We start from the raw sequence: 27,156 nt of genomic DNA on the forward strand, positions 1-27,156 counted from the left end.
CTCTGAAAGCGATAATTCTTAACTTCCTATTGCAATCAATCAAATTGAACTTCCCTATCGAAATCAATCAAATTGGACTTCCCTATCGAAATCAATCAAACTGGACTTGCCTTCTGAAATCGATCACTGAAATCAATCAAGTTGGGCTGTCTTTCTGAAATCAATCAAATTGGAGGTCCCTACTGAAATCAATCAAGTTCAACTTCCTTTCTGAGATCAGCGGACTTTTAAACTCGATCAGAGAAATCAGTTAACTTGAACTACCATTCTTCAGTCATTCAAATTGGACTCATCTTCTAAAATCAATCAAACTGGACGTCCCTTCTGAAATCAGTCACATTGGATTCCCCTTCTCATAGTGCTCAAATTAGATACTATAAAATCAATCAAATTTTTCTTTTTTCTGAAATCAATTTACTGTATTCGGATACATTTCTCGCGTCTTTCAAAATTCTATTGTGACATCAATCCACCCAAAACGATCAATTAAATATAATTATTTTTGCGATTACTGAGAAACGACATTACTTCCTGGACATTTTAAACGAAGTATAAGAATCCTAACGGACTCGTGATTCAGCTTCGACAAAGTCTCTTCAATGGCGCAATTTTCGTGGGTCCAGGAACGTCCGGAAGTTTTCACGCACAGATAAGAGGTGCCAGGAAACACAGGAGGCACACGGAAACCTTCTCTAACAGAACATTCGACGATAAGTCCCGCCCCTGCGCAGTGCCCTCTCTAAATTTCTTTTATCGTTCCCCGGCGGAACAGAAGTGACACTCGTCGGGAACCGGGGCTCGACCTTCACGGTTCCCGGATTAATTCGCGTGGAGAGCGTTGGGATAGAGGGGGGGATGGGAGGGGGGCGGGGTAAGATCGTGCGCTCGCGTTTGCGGTTTACCTTAAGCCACGGCTCGTAAATCTCCGAGCCGTGGAATTGCCGTGTTCTTTTGCCGCGGGCCAACGTTCGTCCCGTTTCCACGTATTGTGCCCCCTCCGTCACACGGCTAGCCCCTCCACAAAACACACGCGACACATCGTTTGCCTCTCATTCCTTATTAATCGTCCCGGCGTTGAACACTTTCGGCGATCGCCGCCCTCTGCGCGCCGACTGGGAAAATATCGATCACGCGCGAAAATTGGTTCCCATGAATACTGCATGGTTCCGGGAAGCCGGTGCATTAATCATACTCAGCAACTCGTAATTGCGAGGATTTCGAGGTCGTCTTTCAGCTCGCCTCTGTTCTACGAATGAACAGTCCTGCTATTCGGAATTATCGATTTTCGGTGTTTCGTATGTCGTCGAGCGAGTTTCAAACGCTGCAAGTGTTTATGAAACGCTGTTATAAACCATAGACAGAGTTTGGCAAAAAAGTAATCTGATTGATTGACTGACGACTATAACTCGTTAATTATTATCAATTATTCTGGATTAGATGGCGATTATAACTCGTTTGCTATTATAAATTGTTGTAGTTTAGTTAACGGTTAGAACTCGTTAGTTATTGTAGCTAATCGATAATAATTTATAATAATTGACTCGTTATAATCGTTAATCGTTAATCGCATTACTTTTTACTCAATAGGGCAAGAATTGTTTTAACACTGAGATTGAATTAGAATAAAAATAAAGAGTGTAGAACAAATAGAATGATTATATTTAGAATATTTGTTATAGAACAAGTAAACATGTCTTAATAATATATTTAAACGATACGGGTAAAAAATAAGAACAAAGATCGCATAGTTAGAATTTCCAACTTATCAAGGAAGAGTACGACAATTAGTATTATCGTTTTGAAATGGTAATTAAAGTGACGTCCAATAGGGATAAAATGAGAATAAGAGAATGCGCTCTGCGTGTTAATAATTGCAGGTTCATTGGAAGGGATTGGATTTGAGCAGGCGAGGAATGTATGTATTTGTGTGTGCGAAAGTATGCCAGAAATTCAGATGAACTTTTAAATGGATAAAAATTTGTTCGCAGCGGCTTATAGGATTAATAATGGCGTGCGAATATTTTCTCGTTCGCGTGATCCAGGCTTCTGATTTGGTATTGCCAGTCCAGGGGAATCTAATGAATAAATTTCGTGTCGTTCTCGTCTCTCAACTCAAGCATCGAACCGGCGTCCTCCACCGTGCCCTCTACAGTCTATTGCAATTTCGAAGTCAGAGAAGCCTTTGACTTTACAATTCTACATACTATTCTACAGGCTTCGATCTTCCAAATCCTTACAGCCGCAAAAGATCCATTCGCAGGATCTTGCTTACCAAACATTTATTACCTCCATAATTCATGAATAATAACGTATACTTCTTTGAAGTCATAAAAATGACAAATTTAATATTTCCGTAATTTCGAAGATCTGCAGAGTCGAATAAACTTAACCCTTCCGGTTCTAACGGGAGAGATCTGCCCGAGCAGTCTTTTCTAATTATTTTTTACCGATATGCATGAATAATAAACAAAAGCTATCAGCAAGCTTTTATTTAGAAGTGGTTTGTGATTCCAAAGAGTAATTTGTGCTTCTTCGGAGCATTCAGAATTATTTTCACTTTGTTCCGTTTCTAATGATCGATTATGCGACGTAAAACTCGCGCGAGCTTTAAAATTCTTGGAAGAGCAGAAGAAACGTCTTCGCCTCAAGAAACTCAATTTCCTCGTTTAATAGGGCCCGCGAAATCCGTTAAATTGCGTCCTCGCGAGTAAACGGAAATTCCTGTGTCGGCCGCCAGGCTTCTTTCACCATGCCGTGCTTTTCAAACAGGAACAAGAGAGATTAACGTCCGGCGTGTTCCGCAATTACGCGTCTCATTAGCGGATAATCGCTCGCCTGAACAGCAAGCCGTCGTTTTTATCCGCGCTTTGTCCAGAAGCTGATCGCGCAGGCCGGTGTAACGACGTTTCGACGTTCGCACAAAGCCCGTCTCTCCGATTCCTGGTCTTCCGGTTGTTCTTACGACCACTGTTTCCCCGATGAAAGGATCCCTCTGTTATCGTCACGATGATCTCGCCTTCCCTCGAAAACTGGAGCGTCAGCTGGCGACCCTGCCTCGGCCGATTACACGGCGAATTAGTCCCACGGAGAATTAGCGACGCGGCGAACATTGGCTCTCGAACACCTTTCGCTCCTCGCGCGTTATACATCAACGTCTTACAAGGCGTCCCAGCGAAATTACTCTCTGTTTTACGTGCTGAAGAATTTGGAAATTACTTCGGCAAGGTTCTAGTTTTAAATAGGCTGCAGATCTTCGTGTCTCGTAATTTCATTCGCAGCTGCGCTGATTAGAACATCTTCATTGTTAATGATCTTACAGAAGAAACACGATATTTATAATTACCGTGTATCTGAATTTCCTTCAGTGGTTAAATATTAGTAATAACTGAAAACAGCGTTTGTCTGACGTGCTAACTCTTACATCGATGTCCGGATACGTATTTTCAATTTGCCTTCAACATTTGTTGCTTATTATTGGGAGAATAAAAAATACAGACCGGAATTGTTCAGTCCCGTAATATTACTGAACGCAACGAAAGAAATCAAAATTGCGCATGCGACGACTTGACACGCCGGTCCACCCCCGACCTCATTCGTCACGGAAGTTCGACTTCCTGCAGCGATTTGTAGCGAGCCGGAGCGGACGACGATCGTTATCCTTACAGTAGAAGTTTTCGCATGACAACCGAACAGCATCGTTTCCTTCTTTATCCTTCGCCATCCGAGAGATCCTCGTCACCGCAGAGCGGGTTAAAACGTTGTTCCCGACGACCATTGATTTTTCAGTGTACATCCCCTCGTCAGATCACTGTCGTTCCGACGAAAAAGTCCTTTTCCGGGAGCCGCGCCCGGAAACTAGGACGCGCTATAGATGTTTTCTAGAGGGAACCAGGAAAATTACCGGAGGGTAATGTTGATTGGCTTAACGAGAACTACCTCGCCGCTCGTAAAACAGTCCTTTTTTTTCCACGGAGTGCACCGTCGGTGCAATTCGCAGTCGGGCAGAATTGATTTTCATGGTGATTCCGTCGGCGCAAAATTGCCTATGCCCGCGCCACTTCTTTCGCAAACAAGTCGAGGCGAATTTCGAACGGGTTTTTCGATTGAATGGCAGTCGACTAGCAGCACTTCCAGAAAAAATGGTCTTTCTGTCGTTAAGATCGCCGTGGGAACCTTCCGTTCATCCAACCTTAATATCGCTCTCATTTTTCCAACTTAATCTGTTCCTCGTCTGTTAAGTCGACACCGTCTTGAAAAATCAATCCAATAAGAGGCAAATAATTTCTTTCGATAAATATTTTATCGACAACAACGAAATACATATTTATACCATGTTCTTTTCGTATTTTTCATATGAAATGAAACAACGTCGTTATTTAAGTCATTTCGTTAGGTTAGAAAAATTCTATTGTTTTAGAAGGTGTCCGAATACTATACATATCCGCGGCCAACAACTCCTACGCGAAACAGCAGTCCTAAATTGTGGTTCAAAACGAAGTGTCTGCTCTTCTAGAGTCTGATTAGTTTATATACACTACAATAGTATATTTGTGCGGTACAAAAGAGCTATGTAGCAAGTGTACAAGAGTCGAGAAATCGTTCGAGACCCGCGCGCCGTTCGTCTTATCGTCGCGCATTGTTCTTCGAATCGTGGCTGCAGTTTTTCACGTGATTCTTTACGGCGAGGCCGGCGTGATTTATCGGCGATTCGTTGGCCGGATCGGCGTTCTCGCCGGACCGGATTTCTTTTTTATTTTTTTAAGGGCGATCCCAGCGATAAGCGGAGTTTTCGGGGCGGCCGTGCGGTCGATTCGATATTGCAGCGGGGAATTTCGCCGCGTCACCTTTCCACAATCGGCCAACACGATTCCCGGTGGCCGAGCGTCACGGAAAGGTAGGAGGAACCGGCACTGCGCCACTCGTTCGTTCGTCGATATGCACTGTCACGTGCACCGGCCGTTCTCCTCGCGCCGCGACGTACGTTGACTTTTACCACTTGCCCGCTGCAATGCGCAACGCGAGGATCGCTCCTTTCGGTGCACTTCTGGTCCTGCTGTTGCACGCCGCACTGTGATCAAGAATCCCAAGAACGTGGCGAAAATTGCTGATCTATAGTCACAAAAAGTCGCAGTTTCCTTCTTTTTTTTACAGTAATGGTAACTGAAAATTAATAATAGATTTGTGTTTTTTATATTTTTCGAACTTAACGTAAAGCACCTGCCGTATCAAATAATATCTGTGCAGTGATAGCTTTAGATAATCAAGGATTATATACAGAAATAGCATGAAATGCGATTCGACAAACATTTTTTAAAGTAATGTTCCTATAGCAAACGAATTTTTATGAGGAATTCTGCATCAGCAATTAGAAAATTCTTCAGAGTGAAAATACAGTACAATGCTAATCAATGCTATCAATTTTTGCTAATTCAGCTGTGTTTTGTGTATATCATCTTCAATTTCACACACGTGAAACAATTATTAAGCAATTATTAATGTTTCTATTGTATCGACTGTCAAAAAGGATGGCGCATTGGAATTTTTCTAAGCAAAACGCAGCAGTAATTAATTTAAAATTTGGTAGATGTATTATGCAACCTTCTCAGGAAGATGTAGCAATATTTCACGTTAAACGAGCGACTCGCACCGAAATTTCAACAATTTTTTGTACCTAAGTTGAGGTCGGCTCGTGCGTCACTATCGTGAGGAATAACTTTCAATTTTTTTAGCCGTAGATGCGGTTAGCAATGGACGTAATGGAAAATGATTTTCATAGGGTTCGTAAATGATGGCTTTGGTGGGAGTCTCGTTTGGTAGACCGCCGTTTCTCCACTTCAATTTAGTTGATGCGTTTCCTTTTTTCGTACGCCGAGCGAGTCCGGGCCAGACAAGTTTAGGTTTACAGCTACCATGTATATGTGTATGATACTCTGCGGCCATTTTTGTTATCGCGTCGCGTCTCGTAAATCTACGTTGCTCTAATTTATATCCCACGGCGGCGAGGCGAATATTTCAATATGTAGCAGGTGACGCAAATCGCGTTACCTTGCTGCTGCGGACTGTTAACCTGCGCCACGAAAATCGCATGTAACCGCAAAACTAGGTCTCACAGACGCCGCGGACACGATTATTTTCGTGAGTAAAATTAGTCATGAAAAACTGGCTGTTCATCAGTGCGCCCTCCGAGGACGATTATTCACTTCGTATGCTAGATAAGGGTGCCGAGTTCGCGTGCGATTGAACCACTGCCAGATGTTCGTTCTCATTTTGCGATACTCGATAATTCATTTGCAAAATTTTAATTCAATCGATTTAATTCAACGAATTGGAAAGACTTATCAGGGGGAAAGGTGACATTCCAATTGACACGAATAACTTGTAGAATAATTTTTCATTTGCACGAAGATTCGCTATTAATTCCAGTACAATTTTCTTCATGATTGCTAAGTATCCAAGTACATTAGAACATCGATTATGTGAACTGATATTTGAACTTTGTTATCTAAACTCTACTATCTGACCTGTACGACCCCAACACGTTTCACAAAGTGACTGCTCTATGAGAGCGGAGCTGATTACTGTCGGGTGGTCACCAATTGCTGTGTCTTCAGTTTGTTTCGAGACATAATTAACTCTACAGCTATCGATTAAGACATTAAATTTTTTTACTCTTTTATTCTGTTTACATTTTAATAAAACTACCTAATAATCAATAAACATAATTCATTGCACAAATCGATAAAGATTGATTAACTGGTTCGCATAATCGAGATTCTATTGCACAGAATCGGGGCGATGATCTAAGGAAGGTTACCAACGTATCTGCAGCAATAAATATCGCCTCTCTCCCCGTATATTGATAAACAAGTTGTTCTGATTTGTGCGGGTCGGTAGCGGCGGCGGTGTGTGGGAGTCGACGTGTTAAACGGCGAAGGGCCGGAATTTAAATTGCATTCAGGAGGGAGGGAGGCGTTTAGCGTCGCGTCGCGTCTGAACGAACATGTGAAACGCGCGAACGGGTCGGAAGAACGCCAGCTGTCCCCGTGATTCGACTTTGACACGCAGTATTTCAACGTCTGCATGCGGCTGGCACGAAGACGATGGTAGAGTAGGAGGAACACCGGCACTGCGCCACCGTTCCGGCTTCGTCGATACTCGCGGTGCAGCCGGTTGGAGGAACCCGGTGCATTGACTTCTGCCGCTTGGCCATATGCCCTCCTGGCTTCCATGAGCGCTAGCGTGAGCGTCGCTTGCAACGCGCAATCGTGTTGATAGCGCGGCCCGCATGCGGAGGTGCAGGACCTCTGTTAGAGCACTGGACAGAGAAATAGAGGAATAGATAGGGAAAGGGTGAGAGAGAGGGGGAAGAGGGGAGCGAAGAGAGGGAAAGCAGGGGAGAAAGAGGGACAGAGAGTCGACGGGTCCCTGTTACGTCACCGCCGTCACCACGATGCAATTCCACGACTCGGTCTCGTCTCTGTTCTTTTGCTTGGCAAGCGGCGTGGAAACGACCGCGACGACGACTTCCAAGATCCTCTCCTTGCTCTTCGTTTATTGGCCGACCAAAAGTCCCTATCACCACGGGAATCCCTTTTTTTTCTGAACCATTTCGTTGCCGCTCGCCAGAAATTCAGGACGACGGCACCTTTCTCGCGTTTATGTTCCTTCGAGCCGCGGCGGCGCCGGTGACTCTGCGATTGCCACCTTGGGCAACGTGCCTGGTGTCTATCACCGTTGAGGTACAAAAATCTTCTCACGATCCTGGCCGAATAATCAAATTTTTGGGAACGTTGGTGTTTTATATATTCAGCCGTAGAAAATGTACGCGGAGGTTGCGGATGCAGCGATTAGGTGTGGGTGCTGGTATCCTTTAGAGTTTGTCGTAATGAAAATTCGAAAAGTGGAACAATTTATTCCATTTAATAGAAGAAAATGGGTAACCGCAATCCGACGATTCACAGAACTTCGTTTAATCAAAAGGATACACGATACTTTCATTGTAGGTCGTGCTATAGTCTTCGAAAGCATAAAAATTTTTTTTTACTCTATTTCCCCATTAATAAGGCACGTCGTAGATTTCCGTGAATCTTCGCAGCTTTTCTTAAATCTCGGTAGATCTTCCCTGCATTTCCGTAGATATTCCTAAATCCCCGGAGATTTACTTTTCCGTAGATTTCCCTAGACTGCCGGCGACGTTAACGCGACTGCCTCCATCCGCAATCAAGCCCGCGTCGGGAATGCGATTTTAATTATCCTCGCCAGTTACGCGACGTGTCATTTCCTTTGCACGCGAAGACGCCGTTACGCTATGTCGCCGTTCCGACGATTTATTCGCGCTTTTCATCGTCCGTCCCGTGATTTATTCGATGTTCAAACCTCGTCGACCAATTTCGTCGTGTCGCGCGTAGGCTTTCCGTTCCTCGTATCCGCCCCGTTTTCCCTTTTGCGCCCTCCGGCGACAACCGTTCGCGCGGATTTTTTGCGATCGACGGAAGTGTCGATCCGTCGGAAATAGAGGTCGCGCGTGATTGCCAATTTGTTCGTGCACCGTTCTCGAATTGTATAAATTTCTCACGCAGTTGCGTTACACACCACCCCCTCTCCTCTCTCTATCCGCGATTTCGCCTTGGTAAACAATTCTTCTCTCTGACCTATTTCTCGCAATTTTTCATGGAATCGAATCGAACTTCCATTACGTGTTGCATAGATTAGCTTTTTGGAATAGATGGGATTGCCTTTCAAAGGCGAGATCGATTGTAATTTTAAGCGAAACAAAATCTGTTTTGAACTTTATTGGTTCTTTCAATTTAGTCTTTTATTTAAAAACCCTCTATCCGTTGTTAACATGGATTTCGCGTTGCAAACATTTTTTAAAATTTCGATTATACAGTAAAATTCGACATACGATAAAATTATATATAATAAAAACTGCCGCCTTAATTCGACGAATACGATATCTCAAGAAAAGCCGGTTAGTAGGAGTGTGTTTGCAGCTGCGAATTGGAGGTAATCAAACATTAAAGCGCGAGTGTCATCGAAGTAGAACGGCGGCCCTTAATGGGTTAATGAGGAACTCAATATCTGGTAAACTATTGGCCGCCGGAGAGTCTCGTATCGACAAACTCGTCGCGCCTTGTAAAACAATCTGCCTGCGAGGGTCGTTGGAAAGTCAGCGTAATAATTGGGTGGCACTCATCGGCAGTCTAGCCGGTGCGGCGGAGCTTCAAAAACCGGCGAAAACGTCGGCGTCACGCCGCGTGACCATTGTGCCCCCTCGCAAAAGGGTTGGGAACGGGAGGCCGCGCCGACACTATTAATTATCTCCCGCCGCTTCAACTTTGAACTGCTTTCGACTGCCGGCTCTTTGAGCCAGCCGTCTCGCGAATCGATATGGAACGCTGTGGTATCGCGCGTCGGGAAAACTTTTAGCATCTAGACGAGCCAGACAAAGGGATAGATAGATAGCGAAAGAGGGAGAGAGACGGCGAGAGAAAGAGAGATATAGAGGCAGAGAATAAGAGATAGAAAGAGATACAAAGGGAGACAGAAAGAGGCATAGTTGGAGAGAGAGAGAGAGAGAGAGAGAGAGAGAGAGAGAGAGAGAGAGAGAGACGATTGAGTCCCTTTACAGCTAAAAGGGCGAGCAGTCGTCGACGTCGCGTCGCGTCGCGTCGTCATCGCCGCCGGTACGAGAAATCGGGCCTGGTTTCGTGTTGAACCACTTTGCGGCTGTGCGACGCGTTCAGAGCAGTCGGATACCGCGGCGAGTGGCTCGTAAATCCTCGAGTTCCACTTCAACGACGCCGATGACGGCCCTGCCGTTAATAATGACGATAACGACACCGATAATCTGTCTCTCTGACGCGGTTACACGGCCGCGTCGTCGCCCTCAATGCTGTCGGCTTGGGATTTTTTCAATGCCGGATAAATGAACGTTTCAACCACTACGCCGCTATCCAGAACTCTGCGCAAGTCCTCAAACTCTGATGATCCATGGAACCCCCAAATTTTCTGAAGCCTCTGTCAGGAGAAATTACTACCAGAGTTACGTATACTCGTCAGCGGGTAGACGAAATAGACGAAATAGCGTAAACGTCAGAACAAATGATGATCACCTCTATACCCGGCGAAATTGGTATCGATTATGTACTCATCAGTGTTTAGGTGAAGTAGATACCGGAGCAATTGCGAGTCACAGTCTTTTATTATTTTTTACGTGATAATCGATACGACAAGACTAGCTAATATAGAACAGTGAAAACGTTATGCTGTATTCTCAATTTATCTTAATTCTTAAAACACGGAATATATTTCATTTTTCAGTAATAAATAAACTTATACACCTAATTGTTGCAAACGGATTTATTTCTCGCGTCTCAAGATCAATGTAGAACATCTTCCACGAAGATGCACAATGAAAATATAATTATAAAAGTGGTTATCAATGTAGCGATTGATAGAAATGAAAAATGGTCACTCAAGCAGTTATAAGTTAACCGGCGATAGATCGACAAATTTCCGACTTTTACTCCTTGAAGAGAAATGATCGTTCTTTTGGCAAAAATTAGAGGATAGCAGAGGTTGAGACGAAATTGTTGGCAGACGATCTCATCTCATCTCATCGACGCGCAGCCGTCTGGAAAAGACGGATTCCTCTCCGGTCTGCGATCGCGCGGGAATTACCTCGCGAGGAGGCTCGACTCCCGAGGATGGAAAGATGAAGAAAGAATCTGAGGAACGCTCTCGGTTGACACCCGCGAGATTGGAACGTGTTGCGAGCCTAGGTGAATGATCCGAGATGCGGTCGCGAATCTGACGGCCGCCTTTGAGCGTACCTCAATCTCACGCTCGACTTTTCCACTCGCTCCGCGTCTTCATCCTCCTCGCGCTGCTAAAGCGGGTGTCCACGACGTCTTAGCCTCTTCTAGGCTTTTAGGCTTTGGCGAACTTCGACCTGCGGATTTCTCCTCGCTGCTGGCGAAACCGTTTGGTAAAACCTTAAAAGCTTCGTCTTATTATTTTTACTTCTAGCTGTCGCGTTTGTTTCAACTGTTTCTCAAAATGTATCTAAAAGACTCTCAGCCTTGGATTAGCGCTATCGAAAGCAGAAATGCTGTAGGCCGAAAATGTTAATTTCTGTATAACGAAGGATGGATTACAAATCCTTTGATATGCAATAACATAAGATATTGTTACAATTCTTTATATATAAATAATATGATTTAATGATATTAAATCCACCTAGCAAAAAATCGACTCACACAATTTAGGTTCAAACAGCTCAGCTGTTTGTATTTAGTCTTTAAACAATATCTTTCTGTCGTATGAACATTCCCCTGCATTTTGTACATTTATTCACAAATAAATCAAGATTCTCTGCCTTTCTTATCAAGTATTGATTACGAAATGTTTCACCGAAGTCGAACATAAATACGTGAGCATAGTTGGGTACGAAGTGGCATTTTTATCACGACAGTTGAAAGTTGCGACCATAAATACGTGCAGAACCGTACCAGATTTCGTCGCGGCCCGTCGCGACGTAAATCGCCGGTCTCCTTTAATATTTAAAACGAACAAGCAATTAAAAGTTTAAATTGCACGTCTTAAAAGTTGTTTCATCCGAGTGGAGCCGGCTCGCCAAAAGAATGGAGAAGTTTGAGGGAAGGAATGAAGGAACTCGGGGAAACGGTTTATCCTCTATCTGCGTTTCTCATCCATTATTATCACAGAATGAAAGTTTTTTTTTCTCTCCACCTGTGCGGGGATGCATGCGCGATTGCGCGTGCCTCCTGCGGTTTTGACATCCACACCGAAGAATGTCTGAGCACGCAAAAACTATTCTTTAATTAACACTTAGACGATCGTACGAAATACTGGCATTAATTATTATTAGAATTAGTAAAATTATTATTACTTTCTTCCGAACTCTAGAAGGCCTTATGGATTTCAGATTCATTGTTTAATAGGTGGTGTCTATAAAAAATATGAGCTACCATTATCTTTGCATGATTTGGAATATAATGCCAGTCTGTGTAATATAACCTGAATGTCATATATGATATATAATAAATAAGTATATAATATATTTTATATAAATGTAGTATATAAAAAGTAGAAATTTCTTCTATCATGCTTTTTCATTTTAGTGAACAGTGGAGTCGTTGACTGTTTCTCCCTACAATCGACCAGTATAATTTTAATGCAAATTATTTTACAAAATAATTGACAGAGTTCCACGAGAACGCTATCAATTCTAATTAAAGCGAATGTCTCTGTGTGGTTTGCTAATTCGCTCGTGCCACGGGCGCACGAAAACCGGCAGCCTAATTACGGCTGTCTACATATTAATTTTCGATGCAAATGATCGATCGTAAATTGCGATTCATCGAGTTGCGCCGAAGTTGTCGCCGACATAATTCATTGCATCCCGCCGCGAAGATATTTCGCCGATCATTATACAGGGGACGCCACTTGTTCGCGCTCGGAATACGAAACAATCCATTTGGATTGGCATCTTTCGAGCGAGGAGATCAACGTCGGGACACTTCTGTTCGTTTCCCTGCGCCGAGCCCATTAATCTGATCGCTCTAGATTGTTCTATAAAATCTCGTCTTTTGTTCTAGACGCAGCGTCTAGCCCCGTTGCTAAAACACTGAAACCCGATTCAAAACTAGGATCCGCCCGGCTCTGAAATAAGCCACCCCCGCTCTCCTTATTCAAACAGCTGAGTTCTCTAGATTTCTACCGGACAGATTTAGCAGCCCGTAAATTCTCTCTCGGCCGATTATACTTTTCCATTCAGTTTTCGTAACGCGCCCACCTGGATTATGGAAATATCAAATGTGTCGGCGAACGGTGACTGGGTTAAACGGTCCGTCATGCCAAAATGGAAAATTGTAATAACGATTGTTCTCGTGGTATAATTGATCCGTGGATTTCGTAGATTCGTGGCTGGAACGAATAGTAGAGCTTACGAACGTTCGTTCTGTTGTTTTTTTGAACACATCGAAATTGTTCAGAGATGAAATACTGTTTCGTTGGGTGACAATTTCTTAGGTTTGTCACAGATAACTTTTTTGATTCCATAGATGTCGTGGTATTATTAATAGACTGCAGAATTTACGGATTTATAACGAAAATTTATGGATCAAACGCAAAACTGTGAAGACAGATGAATTTAAGTATTGCTATTATTAAAGGGGGGATAATATTTACTGGCTTTGTTGGATGAGTGTGAGGGAGAAGCTGTTAAAGGATCGATACCTGATGGGATGAGGAATGGTTGGTTGTATTTATTAATCTAGCAGGAAACAGGTCGTTATCCGAATAATGTTTAATGTGAACTGATATTTCAAAAACCTGTTAAAAAACTGATCTTTTGATCAGTGAAACGCTGTATATTGTAATTCAACGAGTACCGATTGTTCTACAATATTAGCAGTTATTATTAGTTAATCTTTAGCTATACATTTAAATAAAAGTCTTGGAAGATCCACAAAACGTAGCCATGGAATTTTAGTTCTATCATAAAATATTTTTATGAAAGCCTACATCATATTTTACTAATTTTATTGCGTCCGCGATTTCAGGAAATTGTTTCTATTACATGCAAATGTGCAAAAAGCTGTACTAGTAAAGCAATATAAAATAATTGAAAACGGTATAATTACGAGTGCAATTTGAGCAGGTAACGTCGAAAATAGTCGAAACGTAGAAAAGAATTAAAAACATGAGTTTCAGTTGATTAAAATTATTTATAGCTGAAAGAAATTTCACGGCACGATGCGAATCCGTTTATCTCCTGTCAGGATCTTGATTAAACAGTGAAAGCGGTCAATTAATCCGCGCCGGTCCCCAATTAACGAGGCTCCATAGAAAAAGTTTCGTACTCCCCTGTCTCAGAAATTATGCCCTATAAAGGGTTAAACGATCCCGGGCCTCGAGAGCGCAGGCCGCAGTTTAAATTAAGGTAACTTTCATTCACGGCGGTTTCGTTAATGAATCCGGGACGTGGACACGTGGCCCGTTCCTCGTGGAAAGTTCGCGGGCTCTATATTCGGAACCGACGGAATCGATATCGCCGGGTCGTTAAACAATTCCGCGGTTTCTGGGAACGAGCCTGCGATTCTCTTCGTTCTCAGACAATTTTCCGTCCAATCGACGGACTCGCCGACCGTGCTCCCTCGACAAATTATACGAATTATACGCGACGGAGGGCTCGACCCTCTACCCCCCCGACTGAAATCTAGTTTTACCGGGACTGTTCTGACCGATTGCAGTTTGGCGAAAACAAGTTCCACCGCCGCCAGCATTATCGACCACTGCGATGATCAGTCTACTGAACACGTTGACGCATTAATAGCACCTATTGATCTATTTGGCAGGATTAGGTAAACATTTTCATTGAAGTCGCTATATTTAGTTGAACCAAAAATTAGTCTGGTTTTTTGAAATATTAAATACTTGGTAAATGTGGAAATTCTGTTTTCAATAGTTATTAATTGCTAGTGAGCTTGTGCAATTTGAAAATGACATATCAATAGATCATTTTAGTCGGACAACTTTTATCGTGCTATATGTATAATGATACTTCATAGTTGCTTCTTCAATAGATCTTCACGGATCACGGCTTCACGAATTACAATACAATAATTTTATTAAACATTGATCGGTCAATTTTAAATTAGAAAAATATAAATCGAAGCACCGAATACAATCAGAATTCATATTTTCATTGCCATTTGATTTTAATGCCGACTATTATATTATTCTAGTATATCCGAATATATTTATAATATTTATAAACATGATGTATTTGTGAAATATATGTAGAGTTAGTACTTCGTCCAAGCGACCGTGTCGATAAAACCTGCGACGGTGATTTCCACGTGACCCCCGTCCCGTACTCCTCGAATTCGCGAATCAGGGGACGGAGGGGGAGGGTCCAGGCGGAGGAGGGTTTTCGCGTGCAATTACACGAGGCGGTTCCGCACCGGTCTCTCGATTAATTGCGCACGCGATATCATCCCCCTCCCCCCCACCCCCACCACCTCCCGATGCAGTTTTCTCCGTGCCGCCGCGTAATTATCAATTAACTCGCTGCCTCGTTAAGTGGAACCTTTAACGACATTATTCCGCGTGCATTCGCGTGCTGCAGCTGTCCGTCCGGCATCGTTCGATTCCGTCGGGAACGGTCGAGCGTTCGCCCGACCTTTGATCGTTTTTATTCTGCGCCGAGACTATCGGGAGAAGCGTGCGCGGATCTTTGAACGCTTCGAAACGTCCGACTCGTGTCACGCAGCGTAGGCAGAGAGAGAGAGAGAGTCTTTGTTACCCGGTGGAAATCTCGTTTTCCACGGACTTCCCGAGATCGTTTCTCCCGCGACGTGTCTGCGTCCCATAAAATTCGGATTGAAATCAATATCGCACGACTTACCGCTACGTTTCCTTTCTCCGCTCAGTTAGGCTATGCGCGCAGATTGCCGTGTGTTTTCTCCAGACTTCGGCAAAAGTATTGGAAAAACTATTGGAAATTGTTAACGAATCGTTCTTGTTTGTATGAAATAATGTTGCAACTTTTGTTTGACGTCATAGAGATAAGTACGTGCATAGAAAATAATTGTTTATTGCGTGGTAAAAAAACAGTGATCAATCGAAGCGGTATTGTCTTAAGACGTACTGGAAATAATTATTTCCATTAATTTCTGTCCGTTATGATTAGCATTTATGAGAGAAGATAATTCTAAGCAAAAGTAGAAACACGTATTGTTCGGAGAGTAAATTTTCTCTTATACCTCTCTTAATTAACGAATATAACTGGAACATTTATCATCCGGTTGCTTTTATCAATGTACATGTCTCAAGTGCAAACACGAACGTCAAGACGTAATCGCAGTTCTTTGATGCTTATAATTTCACGGGAAGAATTAAATATTTATTTCAGTTAAGTATTTCAATTAGTATTTCATTTAATACAGACATACGTTACTATTTCAAATGAAAAACATAGAACGCAGTTGAGAGAAATAGTATCTGCAAATGCTTCTATTTCTCCTGTACAACTTCTTCTATTGCAAACACTTCGCAATTGTTGGTAGTTGCTACCGGAAATCGCGGTAATTGTTCAAGCCGTCGTTATTTCTTTCACCCCGATGGTTGTTCGGCAACCATGCCGCCGATCTTCGATCCTCCGGTCTGCCGATGATGCCTTTTGCTTCTTTTTCCCTCGACACGGCCTCGGCTATTAACGAGCCGTGTTTCGAGCAAGTTGCGATCTTGTTAGCCTTTCGAAATACAGAGTCGACGCTTTCCAGGGAGTGTGTACGTGTTCCGTGGGTAGTACACTTAGGACTCTAGACTCTCTAGTAGAGGTATTGGATGCTCTCGGCGCCTCCTCGATAGTTGCAGGAATGCCAGGAGAACTTTTCTGATTACTTAGTCTACCGAGGGGCATCGATACAGCGTTGCTTGTTTATCGGCGCAATCTTAATCCTTTTTCTACCAATCCGTCTCTATTCGTGTCACTGTTTTTGAGAACGTCTGATTTTCTGGCCGATGCTTTAACGCCACAATGTCGCGTTGGACTCGTCACTTCTAAACGTGTATGTTACGCACTTCTTTTAAATCGAATTTTACTCTTCGATTATTAATATTTAAAAATTTCAGTAAAGAATTTCAGCAAATTCTCATTCTTATACGTCGTTCTAAACGTTGAGATTACGGAAACCGTTGCCTTGGTCAACTAAAAGATTAATCATTGTAAAAAGGAATGGCTGTTTAAAAATGCGTAGACTAATAATAATTCTCCTCTCAAATTTTCGAACTGGATGACAGCGTTTTTAGTGTTCGTTTCTAAATGTTATATTTTGTATGATTTTCATGTTAGTATTATTATACAATATATTTAGTCGGTACATATATAGAATTCTTAGTATATAGCCAGGTCATAAATATTAACGTTTAATATACAGGGTAATATAGTACTTCCCCTTGCTGAAAAGATGGCACAATTTCTGTCGAGAAGAAAGGGGAGTATCCCGTTCGCACCGTCTGACCTGCACGTCCGTAGTCCCCACTTGTCTATATCCTCCCGAAAGCCACTTCGATTGGTAAACAAGAAGACCAATAAACTAGTTGACGTGAGGAGGAAAGCGGGTTCGCACGCTCCACCTATTCGTGTCTCTTATTCAGCGCATAGTTCAGCTAATAATAATCGAATGTTTGGAATGAAAACAAAATGACGGCGCCGGCGACCGTCTCCCCTTGTCTCCTGCGTCAATTAGTTTATACGTACTATTTCATTTTCTCGTTTCCCGATATTACCTTCAGTTTCTTAATGTTACACGTTAACGTAACTTTACCCTTTCTTTCAATATTTTGGCAAGCGTACAATTCAAGACACAAGTGAATATTTTCGAAAGTGCGACTCACGCCACTACCATTCTAACTCGCTCAATTAGTGAAACCAATTAGATAATTCTGGAAAATAGTGCTCAACCCGGTTATCCTAAATTCACCGCGAAACCCGAAATTCGCACGAACATCCATAAAATCACAAATTCGACCGCGCCGGATCGAATAACATTTTGCGACGTGCCCAAACGTGCCGCGCACGTTCGGCAACCGCTAGGTAATTGTTTTCTGCGGGCAATTAATGCGTCCAGGCTCTCGAGCGAAGCGGCGTGGCGGGGCCGTAGCAATCCTGCCGATTCGCAAAATGTTAATTGGACCGGGGCCCTTGCGTCGCGCGGCGCTAGACGCGTCGATTCGACGGAAATATCGGCTGTGTGCCGGCTCCGGTCTGTGGGCGCGGCGGCGGTAACACATGAAAAGGTTAACGGTGCCCTACATCGCCATTAATAAATGAACGTATGAAAATCGATAGACAGGCCGTCGCGAGATATCGGTGTACAGTTCGCGGCCGGGAGTTGCGGCCGTTTACTTTCGCGAGACGCCACGTATTTTCGCGCGGGCTCTCTCGTCGACAGTTTTTCCTTCCACGCGTTTCCGAGTTTCCATCGTCGGCGGAGTCCAATTTCCCCATGGACCTTCCCCGGTTGGGCTTCGCGAGGCTCGAGGCTCGATTCTTGGAGATCGTTGTCGAGACCTCGGACACGGTGATCGCATTTCCGTTTGTTTTCATTGTTTCTTTTACACGACATTTCGCTTTCTGTCACCTGTGATTCGTTGCACAAGGCAAAGACGTTTAATGCACAATAATCATACCGGCTGCATGTCGCGTGCACATTGTGGATCTTTACGCGAAATAAATATTGCCTGCAACGATTGGAAGAGATAGGTGCAGGTATTCAGTTGAATCATTCTCTAATATATCATCGATGCTTTTCATTATAATTTTTATATACGAGAAATTCGCGGTCTAGTTACAGTATAGTTTCCATTTGTTTAATTTCCTTTGCAATATTTATGGTTCATCGATGATTGTTTTTTTTTTTTAATTGTATAAAGACGTCTGTTTCAAGAAATTGGCAAATAAATTTTAACAGTTAGTAGAATTATTAACAGTTAATAGTTTTCTGAAGCGTAGGAATTCGTGGAGCAAATTCAAACTGTGCTGCGCCGTATTTATAAAACGCCAGATGTCGCGGCTAAACGCGTATCGATATCCGTGTAATTAGGCGTCTTCGCTGACGCGGCTACGTACGTCATCAGCACCGCAGAAATATCGCAGATTGTTTGTTTGTCTTTTTAATGAATTTCCTGATACGCGTCAGGATCCGCGGCTGGGATTCGCAGCAGCAGCGGCCCAAATTACGATAATTATTCGCGGCTCGAAAGACATATGAGCCTAAAGCTTTTGCAAATGGATTATGGAAGCCCCAAGCATCGACCTGTCTGTCTGTCTATCTATCGAAACCTTGCAGCATGTTTTAATTGGTACAATGAACGCCGGGACGGAGCGCTGGGAACGTTTCAGCGACGCTGCCCGATCCCGGTATCCGACCGAGAAAGAACAGAACGAAACGCGAAAGAACAAAATAATTAAAACCGTCGACGGACCTGAAACTCCGCTCACGTCGCTCATAATTTATTAACTTGATTTACACGAAGGGATCTCGGAGTGTGGAAGAAAGGAAGCGAAAAAGAGAGAGAGAGAGAGAGAAAATAGCGGGAAAACTGTTCCGCATTTTTCGCCGTACACTCTTGAGTTCGAAGCTTTGCGGTTTGGTTTTGCAGCTTTCGCTCTTTTCTTCGTTCTTTTTTTTTCCTTTTCGTAGCGAGGCCGTACCGCAACCGCAAACCGAATTTATTAACTCAATGTACGGAAACCGGGCGAACATGCGAACGACCGTGTCTGAATAATTAACTCGATCGAATTCCGGCCCTCAACCGGTAGCGCGGAGCCCCGTACTAATTTTTGAACGAATGTAATTTCGCGCGTTTCCTTCGGACACAGTTTTATTAGTGCAAATTGTTTCGTTACCAAAATGTGATTGTCTGAAACGTGAAACTGGATTACACGTAGAAAACCACTTTATCGGTTAATGTACAATGTTAACACATGTTGATAGTATTGTACGTTTCGTTATCGACTCGCCATAGTTAGCGGCACAAAGTTTGAATATACGGAAAGTGTTCTAGTCAGATGATAGTATTAAAACGTTCTATTATTTTTAATTGCTTCGTTACTAAAGCGACGCGATATGAAACTGTACAGAAAGCTGCTTCACCAATTCATAAATAACGAATTAAATAACGACACTCATAGAAGTAAAAAATTTCATGTTCCTGTTTCGTTAACCGTTTGGAATGGACAAGATAAGGGAGAGTGAGAACGCGGAGATAAGTGGGGCGATAAGATTATTATTTTTATTGGGGGAGAAAAATTATCTAATCTGCCGCTCTCAACTTCTAAAACATAAATGCTACGCAGTTACTAGAGAAGAATATAGAAATATATGAAACACATAAAGATTCCACTGTCATTAATATTTCACCAGGAAAAATAAACGTATGTTGACAAGAGATAGAGAAAGATTTCACTAACAAACAATCTGATTACTCCCCTTCTAATTTGTCATTGGAAGAAAAATTGCTATCAAAATAAAAAATTGTTATCAAAGTGTAAAAATAATACACCCTTAAAAGATATGAAAAACAGTTCTATTAAATTAGCTAAACTATTCAGAAAAATGAATTACTGCACGTGAAGAATCACTTAACAAATTATTATAATTTTCGAAACGATCTTCAATCTGCATTTCACGTAACATTTCCTTGATTTTCCATACAATGGAGTCGATGAGAACGACAGGTTGTCCAATCACCCTAGATTCCAGGCTAAACTAAACAACGAAACTAAAAAGAACAAGGAAACAATCGCGTTCGCCCGGACACGAGACTAAGAAGTCTGTAGATCTGACAGTGTCGGCGAGCAAAACGAAACAAGAGAAAAAAAAAATGTAACGAAAGAAGGGTACAGGTGTATCGCGAGCCCTAAATTCCAAAGACGAAGGCTGCTCGACATTTTCCCTATTGTCGGCGGGGGCCGGCCTCACTCGTTCCCGTTGTCTCGCGAGAAAGAAGAAAGGAACGACAACAGTTTAGAACGAGTGCACGCGTCGCAATTGTTTCAGACTCTCTGAGGGTGAAAAATCGCGTCGCGTCGCGCCGCATAGCGCGTCTCCGCTGCGTTTTCTGTCCGAGCTCTGTCCGGAGGCTACGTATCTGGGTTAAGTAACTAAATCAATCGACTCTGAGGAAACGGGACAACGCAATTAGCGGCGCGCTACGAATCTGTCAGGTTTTAGAAAATCCAACGGCGAGAGGGGCGTCTGTATCGATTTTTTCGACCAGGTCCGCGAGAACTCGATGAGCTCGTTTCCACCCCCCCCCCCCCCCCGAGAGGTGGAAAACCCCTCCTCCGCCCCCTTGCGCCCCTCTCTGACGCCAGATTAATGGGGAATTCACGACGCCAAGACGCGTCGTTTGCTTCTGTTTATTGTCACCCTCTGGCTATTTTTAAACCTTTCCTGGAATGGCGGCATTGAGGCGGTGCGAATAATTATCATAATTTAACCCGGCGTCGGTATGGTATGAAAATGTGACGCGGTAAGTGCGACGAGATATCGCGTGCCGCTCAATCGATTCGTTTAACAAAATTTCCTAAAATATGATGGGGATGATAATTTATAGGAACTTCGCTGCGTATTAATTTAATTCAATTCTGTGATCGAATTGATGTAATGAAATGTTCAAAGAATATTTTATGGAAATTCTTCTTTTTAACAGAATCGTTACAGAAAATAGATTCGTTGATTCGATGATATTGTAAAACATTCTACAGAAAAGGATTGGAATTTACTTGAAAAGAGCTGTGCACAGATTTCTACGACAGTGTTAGGTACACACTTCAAAAATCAGGCTACACAGCTAAGAGGTTAACTGGGTATATAAAAGGGTGGGACTCGTCACGGCATGACTCACCCCTCCGTTTCTACCATTGTGGAGCAAACGTCAAGGTATTTCTGCATTTCCTGGCGGTGGACATTGTCACGGTTGAATAGAAGTCAGCTAGCAACGTGTGCTCTGCTATGTGTTATTGTTAGTCGAAGTTGCACGCGAAGCTTCAGTTGTTTCTTGCCAGGCAAAGGTTCCGACCCTTGTCCATTCAATTTCGCTCTTGCCTGCTTTGATACCGTTTCACCGTGGATGTAAGTAATTTTTTTCACCTGATTTTGCTGTCGCTGGGCATTTATTTCTGCTGGTCAAAATTTAGTTTCAGCAAAAAACAGTTCTTTTTGGTAGAACCTACTCCCAATCAGCTGTATTCCAACAGAATACAGTTTCCGGATATTTTAGTTTTAAGTAGATCCCGTCGAAATTGATTCGACCGAATCAAAGTTGGAATTAGTTTCTGCGAGTTTTTAATCGGTGAAACGGAATTTTAGTGGCCCGACCCATGAAATTTCATTTCACACGATCCCGATTCGATCGACACGAATTTCCGCGAACTTCCACTTCCATTACTTTTTAGTCGATTCAAATATATTTTCTTTGAATTTTCACTGATCGAAATTAATTCCAGCAATTTCTTGCTGTTTATTATATTTGATTTTACCCAGAGAAATACTCTGTACTGTGAATAAAAAATGTATTCGTATACATTTGGTCTTTCTCTTTCACGCGTATATTTGTACAAAACGTATTCTTATAAAACTATTTAAAGCGAACCAGTCAACTTTTGAAATCTTTATTCGTATAACCTGTTCGATGATTATTAAAATAAATCGATAGAATTATTCACAAATAAACGTTATTCAACATGTAGAGTTATCTTGGATAAGTATTTATTCGAAGGAAACTCCGCGACAAACTTTCCAATATTGTAACATGATTTCAACGGAGTACAACGTCTCCGGTCTAATTCAATTTCCCCGAATCCCGGAAAAGAGGTTTGTGCATCGATTTTTCAATAACGGAACCAACGAGCTCACCCCAGCTCGGTTCGGCAACGTTCCGCGACCACCAAGGAGGCCGATGGGAAATTCGCGGCTCTAAGACGCGTTTTGGATCATTGGCGTCTCCTTCGCGTAACGATTCTCCTTTGTACAACGTGTATTCATCGGTTCGATCGATCGACCGCCCATTGAAACTATTTCTTTTTTTTTTTTTTCGCTGGAATAAAAGAAAATGAATCGTCCGGGTTCCGGGAACCGATGTGCATCGTCATTGTGCTCGATTGCGCCCAGCCTGACAATGGCAACGGGGGTGCCCCTGTTTTATGCGACGCGTTCGGATGAACCGTTCTTGTCACCCGCAGTACAATTCATCCCCTTGTCACCGCCGATCCAGACGGCTATTCGATTTTTATCGGTAGTTTACCTCGCTGTCGGCCCTTGTTTCTCCCGCAATCGCCGACTTTTCAAAACCGAAGCTATATTTTTCCGTTCTGTTAACCTCCGGAACTCCAGAGGCAAAAGCTGTTTCATTTTGCTGTCAAATATTGATCGATGCAAAAGACGATCTCTGCAACTGCGGCGATTAGTGGAAATTCATCGTCGTTTATAATCCTGAGCACAGAAAATTCGAACACTCTATAAAACGCAGTAACATATTTAAAACTAGACTAAATTACTATAATAAAAATTAAAAAAATAGTAAAATTACTATAATATTACTTTTTTTTTAATTTTATCACTATTTGGAATTACAAAGACAGAAATTCTCGTTTTTCAACTGCAAGCTTTTGAAAGTGGACTTTATTCGAACTCCGCAAATTCAATCGATAAAACAGAGCTTATGTGTTACATGCGTACGCTGATAATTATCCACGCGTTTCCAATCAGTTATCCTCGCTCGAAGTAAATAGGTCCCGGTGCAAAGGATTAAACGAGAATAGAGCAAGTCGCGAGCCGGCGCGACGAAATCGCAAATCCCGGCTGTAGAACATCGATATAACGAATGCCGTACGGACGATACGCTAATTTTGCTAACTGGTCGTCCCGTTTCTCTGTTACAGCAGCTCCATTCAGAGTATAGGAGCACGTACACATGGCACGAGTACACAGGGCCGCACCAGGAGCACGCGGTCGTTCGCCGAGCGCCGCAACCGCCGCCGACCTCGAGTAAGTTGGCCCCCCCTCCCCCGTCTCCTGTTAACGTTTCTTCATCTATTATGTGTACGAGCTGTTCCGCCGCGAATCAGGCGCGGCTCGTAATCGTTCCTTGAATCCGAGACTGTGAAAAGGAACGCCCGAGGGCGACGAAAACGTCGTTTTCGACTCCCCGGTTCTCCGTCTTCGTCGAGATCTGATCCTTCTCCCCGAGGTCTTCGAACTCGAAGTTGACGCGATCTTTCGTCATTGAACGACCGAATATTTTTTCTCTTTCGAGTCGTTTCTTGGCGATGCCACGTTGGATGACTTTAGATGTCTTTTGAAACTGTTTGAAATTAATCGAAGTCGTCTGTGATTCTTCGAACTCGTTGGAAATTGTCTAGAGCAGGGCTTCTTAAACTATGGGTCGCGACCCCAAATGGGGCCGCGTAGCAAAATTCTGCGGACGCGAGAGATTTTAATGTCAAATATAATTAAATATAATTAAATCTAAAACTATATATTTTCATATGTATATCGATGGTTGAAACGAAACTTCTTCCAATCTACACCCCTATCGTTTTAAATCTTGTAATTACCCGTTCCAGTAGCAACGTGTTAAACATCCTTCGGAAAATTCGCGTCTCTCCGGAGGCCGTCCGAAACGAAACGAGCCGGCCGATTCGCAAGGAACAGCCCGTACAGTTTCTCCTCCTCACAATCTAGCTTCATCAGTCTCCTAATCAGTACGATAGTCTCGTAGCAACATCGTGGCGTAGTGGGCCGGGCGTGTTGTCTGAGCAAAAGGCGGCGCGGAGAGTTGCAGCCGGAGGAAATCGTGTGATTTCCCTGGACGCTTTCGAGCAGAGGCCGGTCGATCTCGCAACAATTATTTTTTTTTGCTCAGGCATTCACGCCGTGCCGGCCGAAGGTTAATCGTTTCCACGAATTCGTTAGTGTGTCACATTACCGTGCCGCGAGCGTGAGTAAAGAACAGAAAGGGGGAAACGTGGGGGGGAGGGTGGTAGAACGACGCCGCCGGGGGAATTCAAAATTCGCAGCGGACTCATCCCCGCAGAAGATAGTTCGTCCGCGGTGATGTTTTGTCGCGCGGCGATCAATTAAAATGGGAAGTAAACGTTGATCGGGCGCGGATCGTGTTCTTATTGAAAGATCGAGGGAAGAACGTTGCCGCCGCGAGATCGGTCGATCGATTTTATCGCTCGCCAGGCAACGTGGGAATAACGAAGGGAAATTCACGCTCGCCTTCCACCGATTCTTCATTAATTATCGGCCACCCTGTTTTTCTCATGTTTCTCATATTTCCACCTCCCTCCGTAGTATTGTGAACGTGTTTAGTGATTTTTTACTCTGGTCGTGCTGCCGTTCGTACATACGTTTACACACTGGGTGTCTCCGAAATCGCGGTGCAGCGACAGATATTCACACGTTCCGAAACGTCACGTCGGCGGGAAAGTTCCTTTCCGATTTCATGCTCGATCATTACGAAGCAGGTCTTACAGCGTTCTCTATGATTTGTCTTTTTAATATGTTATTTAGCGTTCATGGCAGTTTGATTTTTTTTTTTTTTTCGTTTGCTGAGCTCGTGATCTCTGCGAAGTTCTCGGAGGAACTTTCTTGCTGAATTGACGAATGAAAATTGAGAAGGGAATGTTTAATTGTAGAAGGTTTTATGGGCAATCGAGTGATTCTGCGGGCCGTGTGAAACGTTTCTACTGTGTCTGTCTATTGCTTATCTGTTCTACTTACCTACCGTGGATTTACGACGAAATTGTTCTGGTCTTGTGTTTCCGACTTCTGCACACGGGACGGTCTCCATCCCAATCGTCCGGCGATTTCTGACGCACCCTATATACATGGTCTCGATATATCGCACACGCTCTGTCGTCACGTTTCACTCCCGGTTCATAACCACACCACGTTCCACCAAACGTGAACTCTCATAACGCCATAAGTATGGACAATATTTTCTTTCGCTACGATCACATTGTACTCGAAGTGTACACATGTCTCTATACAGCGAGGGTGCGGCGAGATTCAACGGATCATTAAATATAAAATTATTTCTTCTTGACCGTGCGAGCGAATTCGAATCTTCGATGATTTTAATTAGAACGCGAAGGACTGTGGATCTTGATGCATTTATGGTGTTTCGACATAGCGACGCGGTATTAATAATCATCGATGATATTCACGTTCCTTTTGTTTTTTAAAAATTGGATGCTTTATTAAAATTTTGATAATGTTGCATATAATATTAATACTTCTTAACTGCTGAATATATTGATGAAGGTAACAAAATTTGTATTTCATTATTTTTCTATAAATATATAGTTCAGTTGACATTTGAAAAGCATCAATCTGTACAAAGATCCATAATCTGCAAATAACGCAGACTTAAAATCGTTTCAACTTCTTTAAATATTTTTAAACGACCGCACCCTCGGCCACACATACACATACACTCAGTGTCGATGTTGTGAAACTTTACTATATTTCTTTTCTCTGATTTTCTTTACAAATACCGATGTCTGTTTGAACGTCCTACGCTTAAACAAATAGTAGATGTCTCTCGCCTAGATGACCCGATCTAGCGGGCCTCGAATGTTCACCTTGTTTCTGAGGCTGTAAGACAAAATGCCACAAGTCATGTGATTCTTCATGTCGAGATACTGCGGTTCAATGTTGCACTGATATTCATTTATTCCGTCCGGCAAAGTTGAGTAGCCTTTCACCCTCTTCCAGCTGCGGTGCACCGTCCATCACGACGTTCAAACCGATTAACCGTTTGCAATTATTATTGATCAGAGTTATCTAAAATTAAGGTGTATAAATTAGAAAGAAAGAAAGAAAGTATTTTATAAATGAGATACACTGATTGGTTACCTACAGTAATTAAGAAGTTCATAAATTGGAAAGAACGAAAGTATCGTACAAGAAATAAAGTAATTTGCGTTAAAAAATTGATGGGTATTGTGTGAAACGATTCCATTGGATACATAAATTAGAAATCGAATAGAAATTAGACATTAAATAGATTAAATATTACCCAAAGCAACAAAAAAATACAATCAAAGTTTGCAGAAATATTCCTAATATAATCCATCGAGCAATTTTATTCGACTACCTTCAGTTCTTCTCGACGACCACATCGTTACCTTCTGTCCATTTCTCGTGCTACTTAGAAATGCGGCTTGACTGCGTTCGCCGCGAAGCACCGTAGATCCCCCTACTCCGCTTTGCCAGACAATAGCTCCAGTCTTCAAGATTGCTATCAATCCTCCAAATGAGTCCCCTCATCTCGAAACACGCGACTCTACGTAGCTATCTGTCAACCAACAAGTAGAACTCAAGCTCCTCGAAGCAAATGCGGCGCGTCGCGTCGTTTCGCTTCGCAACATTTTTTGCCTAGCAGATTAAACAGTCCGAGAAGATCGGCCGAACATCAACGTCGATCGGTCCCGCGTCGGTTGCCCGGGATTACGGGATCCTGGCGTGCGCGTAACGAGACCGCCGCGAGGATAATTAGCGGGTCGGGGACGAGTTATCGGGTATCGATATATAGTCGCGGCGAAAC

At 43.0% G+C, this 27,156-nt stretch overlaps 1 protein-coding gene across 15 annotated transcripts in view; it reads left to right on the forward strand.

Moving 5' to 3' along the window:
- LOC144475701 (uncharacterized) overlaps positions 1-27,156 on the forward strand; it is an 83,687-nt gene that overhangs the window by 24,383 nt on the left and 32,148 nt on the right. For 11 of the 15 annotated variants that reach the window (XR_013494907.1, XM_078191851.1, XM_078191852.1 and 8 more), the window contains exon 2: positions 23,483-23,588. Coding sequence is in view for 14 of the 15 variants with exons in the window: in XM_078191851.1 (XP_078047977.1) it covers positions 23,483-23,588 (106 nt within the window). In the remaining variant the exon portion in view is untranslated. Of the gene's footprint in view, positions 1-17,938; positions 18,117-23,482; positions 23,589-27,156 lie in introns of those variants that run through there. The other 4 variants (XM_078191859.1, XM_078191863.1, XM_078191855.1 and 1 more) reach the window with 3 other exon arrangements.

Source organism: Augochlora pura, chromosome 10 (genome assembly GCF_028453695.1).
Source record: "Augochlora pura isolate Apur16 chromosome 10, APUR_v2.2.1, whole genome shotgun sequence".
NCBI classification, from domain to species: Eukaryota; Metazoa; Arthropoda; class Insecta; order Hymenoptera; family Halictidae; genus Augochlora; species Augochlora pura.